The sequence below is a fragment of the Heloderma suspectum genome, chromosome Z (genome assembly GCF_057233095.1).
Source record: "Heloderma suspectum isolate Gila_16-S chromosome Z, 16-S_ref, whole genome shotgun sequence".
Taxonomy (NCBI): domain Eukaryota; kingdom Metazoa; phylum Chordata; class Lepidosauria; order Squamata; family Helodermatidae; genus Heloderma; species Heloderma suspectum.
The window spans coordinates 15221142-15234664 of NC_139476.1; the positions used below are offsets into that span (position 1 = coordinate 15221142).

The window sequence follows — 13523 nt, forward strand, 5'->3', positions numbered from 1 at the left end:
TTCACAGGCTCTGGTTATCACCCTCCGCCCCACCATGGTTAGGGATGGGGAAATTCAACACAGAGCCCCTGTGGTGGAGCGATCAGAGCATGTCAGTCTGTGACCAGAGAGACCCAGGTTCGAATCCACACGCTGGGGCCAACTTCACGCTCTCTTGGCCAAAACCTACCTCAAAGGGCTGCTGTGAGGACAATATGGGCGGGGGACGGGATGCATCACATACTCCGCCCCTGAGCTCCTTGGCGGAAGGGCGGAGGAAAAACGCAACACATTTGGCCTAGAACGGTCAGGAAGACTTACTGAAGGGCGGAGGGGTGCCGTATCCCTGTGGGAAGCCCTGCGGGGGCGCAAATCCTCCTGGAGGTGTTGAGACGATGTACGAGGTAAAAGGTGGTGGTGGAGGTGGAGCACCTCGGCCTGGAGGGGGGGGACCATACCCACCTGGGGAAGGGGAGCAGGAGCCAATAAGAAGCAGAAGATGGTGGAGAAAATAGGAGCTGTTGACATCTGAGCCAGCCCCATGGAATAAGACATTACCTACTGCAGTAGGGATTAAATTCCCCCAACATCTGCTGTGCCAAGGTCAAGCAGCTATCGTGTTCCAACACAGGAGTCTTCACCTTGGATGTGCAGTGTTCAAATCCATCCATCAACCCCCAGCTACCATTTTATTTATGGGTTTCTGAGCCTCAAATTATGGAAAACAGACACTGTACAGTTGGGTGTTTTAAATACTACAGAGGAATGTCCCTTACTCTAATCTATGGAATATGACGTGGCACCGGGGTGGGGAAACCTTTGTGTTTTTTTGATACTGACTCTGCAGCGGTGACTCCAAGGGTTTGCAGGCACTCTCCCAAAGAATTTCACACTAACCCCATTCTCTCCCCCAGCTTTCAGTTGCAGTGAGTGCATTCAGATCCAATATAGTATGGGTTTTTATCTCTGCTGAGCCAATAATGGTCTTTGCAACGTTGCTCCCTCAAACTAGTTTTACTGAAGTCATCTCCTATGACTCACTTACGTTCTTAAATGTGTGTAATTATTTTAAAGATGGCCTTCCCACTGGGGGGAAAGCATCCCAGAAAAAAAGAAGAATTGTGGCCAGTTTTTTAAAAACTGCCACAAAGTTACAGTTCTATTTGCTTCTGTAATGCAAAATAAAATGTTTGCATATCCCATATGAGGATTAATATGCAGCATCAGGATAAGACTGTATATCAAGAATATACAGTATAAAAGCAAGGTGTACCAGCCTAACAAACAGCATAACCCATAAACTGTAGAGTAAGCTAAACATTCTAAGCTTAGTGCAATAAATACTAAAAATCCATCTGAAAAAGCTGCAGAAATCATTCAGGGAACTAAGAGTTAAGGTAGCTTTCCAATTCTCTTCTCTGAATTTAGCCATTAAAACAGTGGTGTAGAGGGCTACTGCTCAAATGACCCAGGGACTTTAAAGGATTATTCACTAGACCATCCGACATCTGAGCTCCTTTAAGACAGAGCTCCCAAGCTAAATGAAGAACTAGCTTGGTGGAGAAATGGGGAACAATGCAGCCTTTAATCCAGTGGATTCTTCAGAGTCCTGGAGGTAGCCAGCTTTCAAAAAGGAGATTTCTAGCTGCCATGTTGTGAAAAAGGCTGCTTAGGGTCAGCCTATAAAAGGCGGCTCAGTTTGTAGCATGGGGTATTTTTTTTTGGTAAATGGGTAGTTACTCCCCACCCCTACCCCACAACACTTTTCAGGCTGTCAGTGGCCCACAAATGACTAAACACATGGCCATATGGGTTAGTAACTTTTGTCTGACTCTGTGAGGCTTTAGGGCACACTTACAGAACCCCTTTCACTGTCCCAACTCCCCTGCTCCCCAAAACTTGGGAATCATAGTTCAAGAGGCTTAAGTATGCTTACAAAATTACAAAATGCAAAGCGTTCTTTGGAGGAAAAGGGAAGGAAGCGCATGAGTCCTACAATTATGCTAATAACTGGGTTTACCTGGTTGAAATATTCAAAACACAACAGAGGTGGCAGAAAGTGTATCTGGATCTACTGGTAGATCTCTGGGTGATTTGCAGTAGCTCAGCAAGGATTTCTGGAGTGGATTTTTGGGCAGAAAACTGATCTCTATCCAGTTCTGGTACTCAAAGCAAATACCCAAGCTCAGATTTATTTAATTCTTTCACACCAGGCTCCAGTTGGTGGATCTTGGAGTTCTTGTAAAACACAAAGTAGATGCTGCAAGCCTGAAGTCTGCCCCCCCCCCATCTAAGACACCGTGAAAGCCTATAAGACACTTACCAAGTGCTTGTCCAGCTGGTACCCACATACCTAAAGGATGGGAGGGGAGGAGAAAAAGGGGCAGAGAGACACACACAAAAGAAGACCAGGTCAAGCAATTACACCCGTTTCATCAGAACAGTGCGGACATCAAGAAATATAGTCTAACGGGAGAGTTATTCGCATGACACAAGATTATTCCGAAACAAGGCAATTGGATATTTAAGTGTGAAAATGACACGAGAATCCAAGGTGCAGCTGTAGTGTCCCCCCCCCCCCCCAATGCAAGTCAAATGCCTGCCTGTGCTTGTGTGTGGTAGGGGAAGTAGGAAGAGGAAGAAACTCCCACTCCATACATCCAGTGGCATTACTGAAAGCAACCAAGACCCATTTACCGTTATCAGTATTATTTATAGGCAACATTTTGAGGGGTCAAGATAAAGCTCGCAAGTTGCATGGAACCTAGGAAGCTGCCTTGTACCAATTCTGACTGTTTGACTATGTAGTCCGGGATCCCCTGCTCTCCGTGGGAGCTGTTATCCTTGGTCACAGGCAGAGTCGGCTCTTTACCATTCCCTGCTGCCTGTTTTTCTTTTTAGCAGGTGATGCCGGAGACCAAACCTGGGGCGGCGCACCTGCTCTGCCACTGAACTATGATCTGCACCCCCCTTCCCCAGCTCCGGATGGCATGGGCTGCAATCTTAAACTGAGGGAAATGGGCCTGGACAAGGCTTTTCTACCCCATATCTAGCACTGGCCGTCAGGCTCTGACATCTGGAGGTAGAACCCTGTCCAAAGTGGAGTGGGGCTACAGCACAGCCATTCCAACATGGCTCTTGAGAAGAAAGTTCCCATCAACAGCTATACCTGATTCTTTTCGCAGGTGACTGGACCAGGGGCCTCCCACAGGCAGAGCTGGTGCTTTGGGACCCTTGCCCAAACCTCGAATCTATGGATGTCTGCATGGGGTACCTGCATTAGACTACAGCAGCCTTCCCCAACCTGGCACCCTCCTGATGGGTTGGGACTGCAACTCCCAACTCCTGATGGGTTGGGAATTGCAGTCGCAACCCATCAGGAGGGCACCAGGTTGGGGAAGGGTGAATTAGAGGGCCATGGCAGAAGGGGCTATTGATGCCTACTCCTGCAACAGGATCTGTGCCCCAGGGCCAAGTCTGCCCTGGACCAAGAAGTGAAAGGAGCAGCAGTGGCTGCTGCGAGCCGCAAAACGGCATTTCAACCAACACCAAGCCTCTGTGTTGAGGAGGCAAAGTGAAGTCCCCCAACATCGACCGGAAAACAGGTACCTTGAGGTCCGTATCCTTGTTGCCAGGTAGGTGGGGGCTGTCCTGCCCAGCCATTGGCAGCACTTGGCATGATCCGACTTCCCCACTGGCTGGCGCCGGTGAGCCCTGGCGTCTGGCTCTTGCTATCCCGAGGCTCGGCCCGTTTCACCTCCACCTAAACAAAGAGGTCGAGCACTCAGGAGGGGGAGGCCGCAAGTTCACTGCCCCCCTTCTTCCCTTCACACACACCCTTAAGTTACATTTAAAAAAAAACTATATCTTAGCACCTTATGACTTATGGCTAAAGGCTAAAAAAAAATTATTACGAACTTATGTTTAAGGCTGCTAATTTAGGAAAAGTAAATGTTTCTCAGGTACAATGGGTTTCAGAGTAAGCCACTCCAAGGGACTTGATTTCATAGGCGGCTGGACTAAAATAGAGACCTGCACGTGATCTCTCTTCCATTATGCTTGTTGTTTTCCTTCCTCGGCTTACAGCAGCAGTACGGGCCTCTCGATGGATTTTCATCCTCCATATATCGCTCTGGCAACTTGCTTCACAGGTTGGAAAAAATGACATTGACAAGCATGGTTGAAGAGATCATGGAAGGTGGTGGTGCAGCTTTAGCCAGACCTTTTGGGAGGGATTTTTTGGGGGTGGGGTGGGGATGGTGATGAGGAAAGTGGTGGAACTAATGGCCAAAATCCACCACTACTGAACTGCAATTTCAGCTTTGTTCATACCTGAGAAACACACATTTGGTTTCCAGTTTCTTTCTTCCTTTTAATTCCTCTTTAAACTTAAGGTTTTTAAAAATTATTATTATTAGTTAAAAGTCTAATGGAAGAGAGAGACTTACCTTCCCCAGGCTAACGCTTAAAGAACCTCAATTAACTCAAACAATGTCAGAAGGAATGGATGTGATAAGAAAACCTTACATTACATCTAACAAAAAAAGTAAACAAACATGCAGGTAATAAAAAATGGACAGTTGAGTCAATAAGAAGCAAAATCTTCATACTGTGTTAAGTCAGGGGAAAAGCATTCTTTGCAAAGAAAGGGATTGGGAGGGACGCAGGCTTAAACTCACAAGCCCCTGTGGCCCTGTGGTTTAAGGCCACCAAAAATGTGCTTGGCCTCCTTGAGACGAGTTTCCTTTCTAAAATAAACCTCATGCAGAAATATCAACTTTTAATCCAAGTATGATGAAATGAAGATCGTTTTAAGATTTAGCCGGGGGGGTTGGGGGGGAGAGGAATAAACTCTGAATTACTAAGTGAACCTGAGCAATGGGGGAAGGCAGAGAGAAAATCCTACATTAAGTCAAACTTGTGCTAATGTCTGGGAATACACCTAACAATTTGGTTCTGCTCAGCCACACTTCAATAAGTCAAAGATCTTCGCCTCCAAAAAGCCCAGGGCCTGGTTCAAAGGTCTGCGGTGCAGCACCCTCTCTAAAACTAAGCAGGCCATGTTGTGATCACTGCCTAGATAGGAGACCCCCACCCCCCCAGGAACTCTCCAATCTGGCGTGTGAGCACACCAAAGGAATGACAGGGTATAAATGTAATAAAGCAAAAACACATTCGTCACATACTCCAGAATATGTTTATTCAAAGCTGCCCAGATCAATGCCAGTAACAGGACTCCCAATGTCTCCAAATCCTCCCAACATGCTCTTTCTTGAGCAGAGCCAAACTTTCAATCAGGCTGGAGACAAGGGGATCCCCGTACCCAAAAAAAAGCCCTTGGGACAAACCTGGTTGCTGTTTCAATGGCAAAGAGGCTGGGAGTGAGACCAGCTTTTGGAATGGTTTTCAAATCACCCAAAGACTGCAGAGACACACAACCATTTCAGAAGTTTCCCAGGGGGTGGCAGCACTGAGGAGGTTGAGAAGCTGCCATTGACAATAGGGTGGAATGTCCAGAGACGCTGGCAATTTGCACTTGGGCTGGTCAACAAAACAACGAAAACTTGGTATTTGAACACCTTTGGATCAATGCCTGTGTTACTCCAGCTGGGCTGGAATGCTTGACACACGTTTCTGCTTTAACTCTTGGAAGTCTGGCATTAATGACATTGTCGCAGTATCTTCACCTGGGCCATGCCAAGATTAAGCTTCAGCGCTGGACAAAGATGTGCTCTTTTGCAGGAAGGGAGTATGGAGGACACTGCTTTTGAAACCAATACTTAATCAGCTAATTATTTCGATCCTCCACAAGGGTGTGCTCTGGCATCTTCAACAGGGGCTCTCCTGGGTTCATAGGACTGGTGTCAGCAGCTACTGGACTGGAGCACCCAAAGAGGATTTGTGGTTCCAGTTCCAGCTTACATGTAGATTTCACCTTATATCTTAAATTAGATCAACTACTCCTGCATTAACTAGGATATCCTAGTAGGTATTTTTAGAAAATATTATCTTTAAACGATTTTTTTCTTTTAACTTCCACCTGTGAATTGGCAGACCAGGAATCTCAAATCAGAACGCACCAGGACTTCCCTTGGGACACCAGTCTCTTTGTAGGCAAATGTAGAAATACCTTTTCAATTCAGTCAAAGGCTTTGCAGTGGCTGTTCAAGTTTGTGCCATCAAGCAAAGCTGGACGGCTGCAAATGTTTTAGGTTTCACATCAGACTCTCCCACTGTCCCTTCCATTTTCCCTTTTCAGAAGCCAGGGTAATTTAGAGGTTGTTCTCAGAAACTACCTAGTCGCTCCTCTTTTGGCTTGTTTCCTAAGGTGAAGCTACACTCAGAGGTGAGCAGCTGAAATCGAAAGTAAAAAGGCAAAGTCCATCCACCCATAAAATGTCTTGGGAATGCTGACAACACAGTATGAAGATGACAACAACCAAAAGGTCACTTAACTGCATTGTGGTTAAAAAATATGCTATTATAGATAAAAGAATGTGGATTTGTATCAAAGTCTCACAGTAAGTGACCCAAATTTTTTTGTTTTAACCATTCCTTCATGATGCTTTGCCAATGTTTGGTTCAAATTTAGCCTCTGAAGGGCCGCTGTGAACACCCGCCCCTCTCCCCTTCCCCCCTCCCAAGCTGGAAAATGAAATCAAGGAACGCACATCTGAAGGAGTGGTAGTGGGAAGCGGAGCCTTCGGCAACGTAGAGATTTCACTAGCGTTTCAAAAGCACCACCTCTACTCAAGGTTGACTTCTACTCACTCAGTAGAAAACTCCTTCGTTGGACAGGGGGATGCACTCCTGAGGCATGAAGCAGATGTGAGCAGTAAAGGCTGGACACCTCCTGGAAGGACCCTTATGGGAGTACGTGAATGCAGCCAAGCAAGTGAAACACCCTCAACTGTAGTACTCAAAACTATTGCGTTATTTAACTTAAGCAGTCTCTAAATTGTCCTCAACCACTTCAGTTAGTGGCTTTCAAACTTCTAGGCCTCAGGCCTTTCCCTACCAATCTCTCTGAAGGGTGTTGCAGAGGGTTTTTGGAGGGCCTGTTCCACCGTGGCTTGACTCCTGCCCCAGGCCTGCACAAATTGAAAGCAAGACCTCAAGCATGTCTAACTACCACATCTTACAGGGGAAGGTGGGTAATAATGAGGGACAAGTTGGCCCGGTTCAGAGGCAACCGTCTCAATCTGATAAACCGTGGGTTATGGAATAGAACGAGCAATATACCTACGTACTCTTTCCTCCCCCTTCTTTTTCTCTCGCGCCTTAATACAAGACTCCCAGTTTGGATGTAACAGGAAACCGGGGTTTAACAAGCACAAGAGTCTTGCATTAAGGGGCAGGAGAGAAAAGGGAGGAGGAGGAAGTGTGCAGGTATAATGCTCATTTGGGGATCTGATAAACCATGGTTTTTTGGACCAAGATCGTCACACTTGAACTGTCCATTGTCTTTCAGGGATGTTTGTCCACCATTATGGATCTTCTCAAGCGAGGAAACCCAAGGGCATCCTGGTACAGGTGGAAAATATGTGTCCTAGCCAAGATGAAGTAGATAAAATAAGCTTCGGAATTTGCTTCAGCCATGGGGATTCTTTTACCACCACCACCACCCTGCTCCACTCCACCACAAAGGCTCCTATCCGCCAGCCAAATTGCCAGTTGCCCCAAGCCTCCGCTTTGTCTTAAGGTAAAATAAAACTACAACTACACACTTTTTTGCCCATGATGTCGTGAAAATGCATGTTGACAGCCTGGTCCACTGATTGTTCGTCCTCGAAAGTAATAAATCCAAAACCTAGCCAACGACGAAGAGTGAATCAAGGTAGCAGGGTGTTGTGACACAAAACAGGATGATGAACAGTATTAGGGGCAGACCAAAGGGTTCAAGCAAGGGCTTCAGGTGCCTCAGTGCACGTTGCCCCATGACATATCTTCGGGGGGATGGGAGAGTGATAGCTTGTCGCTCTCGGTGTCAATTAGACTGATGGCGAACATATCACGGGGTAGCATTTCTAGGCACATCTGTCTTTTGCACTGGGAATGCTAAAAAAAAAATCCAAACCAACCCTAAATTCAGTCCTATGCAGAACAGTTTTACCATAGGAAACTATCAATGGCCAAGTCAATTCGGAACCACTTATTTGCTGATGCCATTGAAAAACTGGCTTTAAAAAATAAAATAAAAATGCAAATTTGATCAAGTTAGAGGTATTGGAACAATAACATAAAATAAAGGGGGAAATGGTGCTGGGACCAAAGCATTTTGGGACAGGGTGCTTCTCCTTCTCCCCCCCCCCCCCCTGAAACCCGAGCTTTCCCCCTTGGTTTCATTTTGCTTTGCAGCTACTGCTGACAGCAGCCATTTATTGCTCTAAAGCGTTCAACAGAAAAAAAAAAAAAGATACAGTCTTTGTAACAGTTAGTGTCTCTCTAAGCTTATCCAACATAGTTGGGTAAGCCCATGGAGCCTTAATATAGAGAGTACTCATACTTAAAGAGACACAAAGATACAGGCCAAGACAGATCGCAGCAGGTCAAAATTCTGCTGTCAGCAACAAGAGCAAGAAACAAATTTGATTTTTTTAAAAAAGGATTGGGGGGAACTTTTAAAAACACCTCCCGCACACAAGAGACTGGCAGTATAAACAAAGTCAGGTTGAGTCTGTGATGCAGTGGCCTCTAAAGCACGAGCGCCCTTTTCGTTAGGATATATTAATCTGAAGCTAGAAGGAAGCGGAACAATGGGCGCTTCTGCATCCGAGCGACGTGCGATTTGCAGGCTTCCAGTATTTAAAATGAGGGGAGGGAGATCAAGGCAAAAGTGCCTTTATGGAAGGATGCACTCTTTTTTTTGCTTTACTCAAGGTTAGGGGTACAGAAGAGGGCAACGAGAATGATCAGGGGACTGGAAACAAAACCCCATGAGGAGAGACGGAAAGAACTGGGCACGTTTAGCCTTGAGAAGAGAAGACTAAGGGGAGATAGGACAGCGCTCTTCAAGGACTTGAAAGGCTGTCACAGAGAGGAAGGCCAGCACCTCTTCTCGATCATTCCAGAGTGCAGGGCATGGAATAATGGGCTCAACTTATGTTCAGATTCCAGCTGAACATCAGGAAAAACTTCCTGACTGTTACAGCAATAAGACAATGGAACCAATGACCTAGTGAGGCGGTGGGATCTCCCACACCAGAGGCATTCAAGACGAAGCTGGTCAGCCACCTGTCAAGGATGCTTTGATTTGGATTCCTGCACTGAGCAGGGGGCTGGACTCAATGGTCTTATGGGCCCCTTCCAACCCTACTATTCTATGAGGGAGAAGCAAGGCAATTTGAAAAAGGAAGAAACAAAGACTGCAGCACCAAAGGGGAAATATCATAAAACCTAAAAAGGACTTCCCAGAAGCAGGAGTGGGGCAGCCTGTATATTTGTGGGAGGGCCAGAGAAGTGCAGACCAGCGGGGGGGGGGGGGGGCACTGAGAAGATGTCCACCAATTTGTGAATGAAAGCAACAAAAATTTGGAAAACCAGAGGCCCAACTAGATGTGGGGTGGGCTGAGACTTCAGGACTGGATTCCCCTTTGTACATGAATATGCAATGCAGTGCATGGAGGGACGAGGTGGGCACACCGTATGAGTATTTGGGAAGTGGGGGGATGTGAAACATTTTGGGGAAGACTTGCTGAAGGACTCCGGAAGCAATTAAGAAGCACTTCCATGGCATTAGAAGAAACTAAGGAGTGGAAGACAGGAGTTAACTCTGCAGACAGATTTTTTTTATATCTGAAATCAAGAGTTCACAATGCGTTCTTCTTTATTTGCACTGGCAGCCAGGAGTTAACTCTGCAGACAGATTTTTTTTTATATCTGAAATCAAGAGTTCACAATGCGTTCTTCTTTATTTGCACTGGCAGCCAGGAAATCTGAAGGCCAAACTTGTGGCCCGAATTTGAATGTCTTCATGTTTGCAATGACTTATAGCTAAACAAATAAAAATTATCTCACTTAAAAAAGGACTCATCGAAACATCAGACTTGATGGCCTTGCAGGCCCCTTCCAACCCTACTATTCTATTCTATGAAGTGGGTATAAAAGGCATAAAGAGGCTGGAATGCAAGAAGTTTTGAACAGCTGAAAGGCTGTGGATTAAGAACTTGAAGCAGGCAGAAAAGGGGTATTTTCACCTCCTCCCCAGTGCTATTTTGGCAGTTAGGGCTTAAGGAGGGAGATCTCCCCACTGCAAACGTGGCACCTGGGGGCAAAAGGTTTGCTCCCCCTGGCTTGGCTCTTTCTCTTCTCCCACTTTTCTTTATGAACCCATTCAAGATCTGGTTTCCAAGGCTCCCTTCATTCTCTTGTTGCCAAGCTGAAGTACAGCTGTTATTTTGGGGGGGGGGGGGGATCCAAAATGGTTGTGCTGAGATTGTGAACAGGGTTCCAAAGAAGGCTCACAAAGCCCCCTCTACCTGCTTTTTAAAACAAGCGCTGAAGACCATTTTATTTCAAGAGGCGCTTTCTATTCCAAGACTGGGAAGGTGTGCTTTATTTGCAGAGTGCTGGGACGAGGGCTTTCAGTTTCATGCTTTCTTGCTGCGTGTTTTGATTACTTTTAACTTGTTTTACTACTATTTATTTGCCAGCCACCTGGAATGAGCTTGTCACAGAAAGGGAGGATGCAAATGCCAACATTTCCAGGGGCTTAAGTGGTGTGCATGGCTGTGTATGCCATAGCCTTTTCTCACTTGTATCCTCCCAACAGTCCTGTGAAGTTAAGTTCGGCTGATTGTCGTACAAGGTCACACCAGTGAGCATTGCAGCTGAGCTGCAATTTGAACTTCAGCAGTGGCTAGGCGTGTGCGCATGTCTCACAGCCAAACTTCCCAACTGACATTAAACAGGTTCCTACAGTTCGGACATTTAGAAGCCTTCTTAAAAGCCATCTCTTCATACAGCCTTTCCCTAAAGGGCGACCTAGCCAGCAACAGTTTGTAGCACACAGCAGAGTCTGTGGTTTTACTGCCAATTTAGTATTGTACTGTGTTGTCTTACTGTGACACTTCATCACTGTCCTGATGCTTATTGCATTTTATGTTCACCGCTTCGATACTTCTGTGGAAAGCGGTATACAAATATGAGCAAAACATAAATCATAATAAACTGGGGCACTTGATCAGACGCATCATACCATCACTAACTCAGCACTGGTTAGGCCTCATCTGGAGTACTGTGTCCAGTTCTGGGCACCACACTTTAAGAAGGATGAAGACAAACTGGAGAGGGTTCAGAGGAGGGCAACAAAGATGATCAGGGGACTGGAAACAAAGCCCTATGAAGAGGGACTGAAAGAACTGGGCATGTTTAGCCTTGAGAAGAGAAGACTGAGGGGAGATATGATAGTGCTCTTCAAGGACTTGAAAGGTTGTCCCAGAGAGGAAGGCCAGGATCTCTTCTTGATCATCCCAGAGTGCAGGACACAGAATAATGGGCTCAAGTTACAGAGAGCCAGATTCCGGCTGAATATCAGGAGAAACTTCCTGACTGTTAGAGCAATATGACAATGGAATCAATTACCTAGAGAGGTGGTGGGCTCTCCCACACTGGAGGCCTTCAAGACGAGGCTGCACAGCCATCTGTCAGGGATGCTCTGACTTGGATTCCTGCATTGAGCAGGGGGTTGGACTCGATGGCCTTGTAGGCCCCTTCCAACCCTACTATTCTATGATTCTATGATTTCTCTGAGAGTCTGGAGACTCAGACAGCTCTGAACTTCCTTGTTCCCTGTGGTAGTTCAGCACACTTAAATTCATCTCAGCTATGACTCTGTCTTTCCTTTAAATGCACCTCACATTGGCCAGAATTTAAGCACTGCCTCACTACACTGTTTAGCCTGCCTCGACGATCCTTGCCTTTTTGCTCGCTGTATTAAGACACTTTCAAAGATAAAATTACAGCAAAAGGTGTATGACTTAAACAACGACATTTGAAAAGATGCCTCTCGCAACAGTAAGCTACAATTTACAGATGGCAATAATATACCCCAGCCAAGCCCATATGGGATGACATCATCACCAGAGTGAACCTAGCTGCCCTCCCAAAGGCCTCACAAGCCCATCACCCAAGTGTTGTACTCAGTTTGGTATCCATTATATAAAATGACATTTGCTCAGGAGCAATACTTTGCAACGCTTACTGTGGCTCCTTTAAGAAAATAATTCACAGCTTTAAGATTTCAGTGCATGCCCTCTGCTTATCTGGAGGGGAGGTCTGACAATACCTCACCTCGTTTACGACTCTGCATTGCCGAGTCTGGCGAGGTTGAGGATACTGAACACTATTTACTTCGCTGCCAGTTGTATGAGTCCCTGAGATATAAATTTCTCCACCATATCCTTTGTTTTCTGTTAAGAGACCTTGGATCAGATTTGTATATTGCTTGTAGGCAATGATGTGTATGTTACCACCCAGGTTGCAGAATTTGCCCCGGCTGCTAGAAAGTTAAGAGTCTGGCACCATACTGTACCCTTTTATAACTCTAGGGGGAAGGACTTCGTGGCTGCTGCTTTGGAGGGGAAGTGAGATGCAAACATGTCATCTTAATCATTGTTTGTGTACTGTTTTTAAATTGATTTTACACTGGCTGTCCGCTATTCTTCCCTATGAGCCTGCTCATGCCCTGAGATCTTCAGAGGAGGCCCTTCTTGTGGTCTCACCACCATCAGAGGCACGCCAAGGGGGAACGCGGGAAAGGGCCTTCTCGGTGGCTGCCCCAAGGCTCTGGAACTCCCTTCCCAGGGAGGCGAGAGTGGCACCCTCCTTGGTATGTTTCCTCAGGCATGCAAACACTTCTTTGTTCCGGCAGGCTCTGGGGAAAGATAGTCTGAACTGTGAGAATATGATGGATTGATACTATTGTTTATACTGTTGTCTTTTAAAATTTTGATATTCTATACAATACTATTGATGATTTAATTATATTTTTAACTTTTGTATATTTCTATTTATATGTTTTAACTGTACAAGTTTTTAATGTTGTAAAACCACCTTGAGTCCCAGTATTGGGAAAAACGAGGGAAATAATAATAATAATAATAATAATAATAATGCTGCTGCTTTGAACAATAAAGGCTCATTCATTCACCATACTTGATGCAACCTAGGTGGGAAAGCAGTAGGACCTGGGAAAGAACCCAGGGTCCTCAGGATCTTAGAATCTCTGGGTGGCTGTGAGCAAGACAAGATAGACTAAGGTCTGGACAGATTTCTTGTTGAAGAGAATTAGATCTTGAACAGAACAGGAGACACCAGGATTTTGACCTGGGAACTGTAAGTGCTTTTCCCAGCATTCTGAGAGGGATTATGGATGTTGGACAGGCTTTGCAGGTTATGAAAGTAATGCAAACAGCAACTGGAACAGCCAGGGATGAAAGCCAGAGGCATTCACTTCACCCAACTGCCAAGACCTAATTTGCATTACGCACTTGTAATAAAGTCTATGGTTATATTGTTGAGTGAAGAGAATAAGCACTGGATTG

The 13523-nt window shown here is 45.8% G+C and overlaps 1 protein-coding gene across 2 annotated transcripts in view; it reads right to left on the bottom strand.

Annotated features, from left to right (window-relative positions):
- Positions 1–13523, bottom strand: part of DAZAP1 (DAZ associated protein 1) — a 49977-nt gene that overhangs the window by 6975 nt on the left and 29479 nt on the right. For both annotated transcript variants that reach the window (XM_084826322.1, XM_084826323.1), the window contains exons 7-10: positions 7707–7789; positions 3589–3742; positions 2303–2332; positions 301–441 (exon numbers count right to left, since the gene is read on the bottom strand). In XM_084826322.1, coding sequence (XP_084682448.1) covers positions 301–441; positions 2303–2332; positions 3589–3742; positions 7707–7789 — 408 coding nt within the window. The remainder of the gene's footprint in view (positions 1–300; positions 442–2302; positions 2333–3588; positions 3743–7706; positions 7790–13523) is intronic.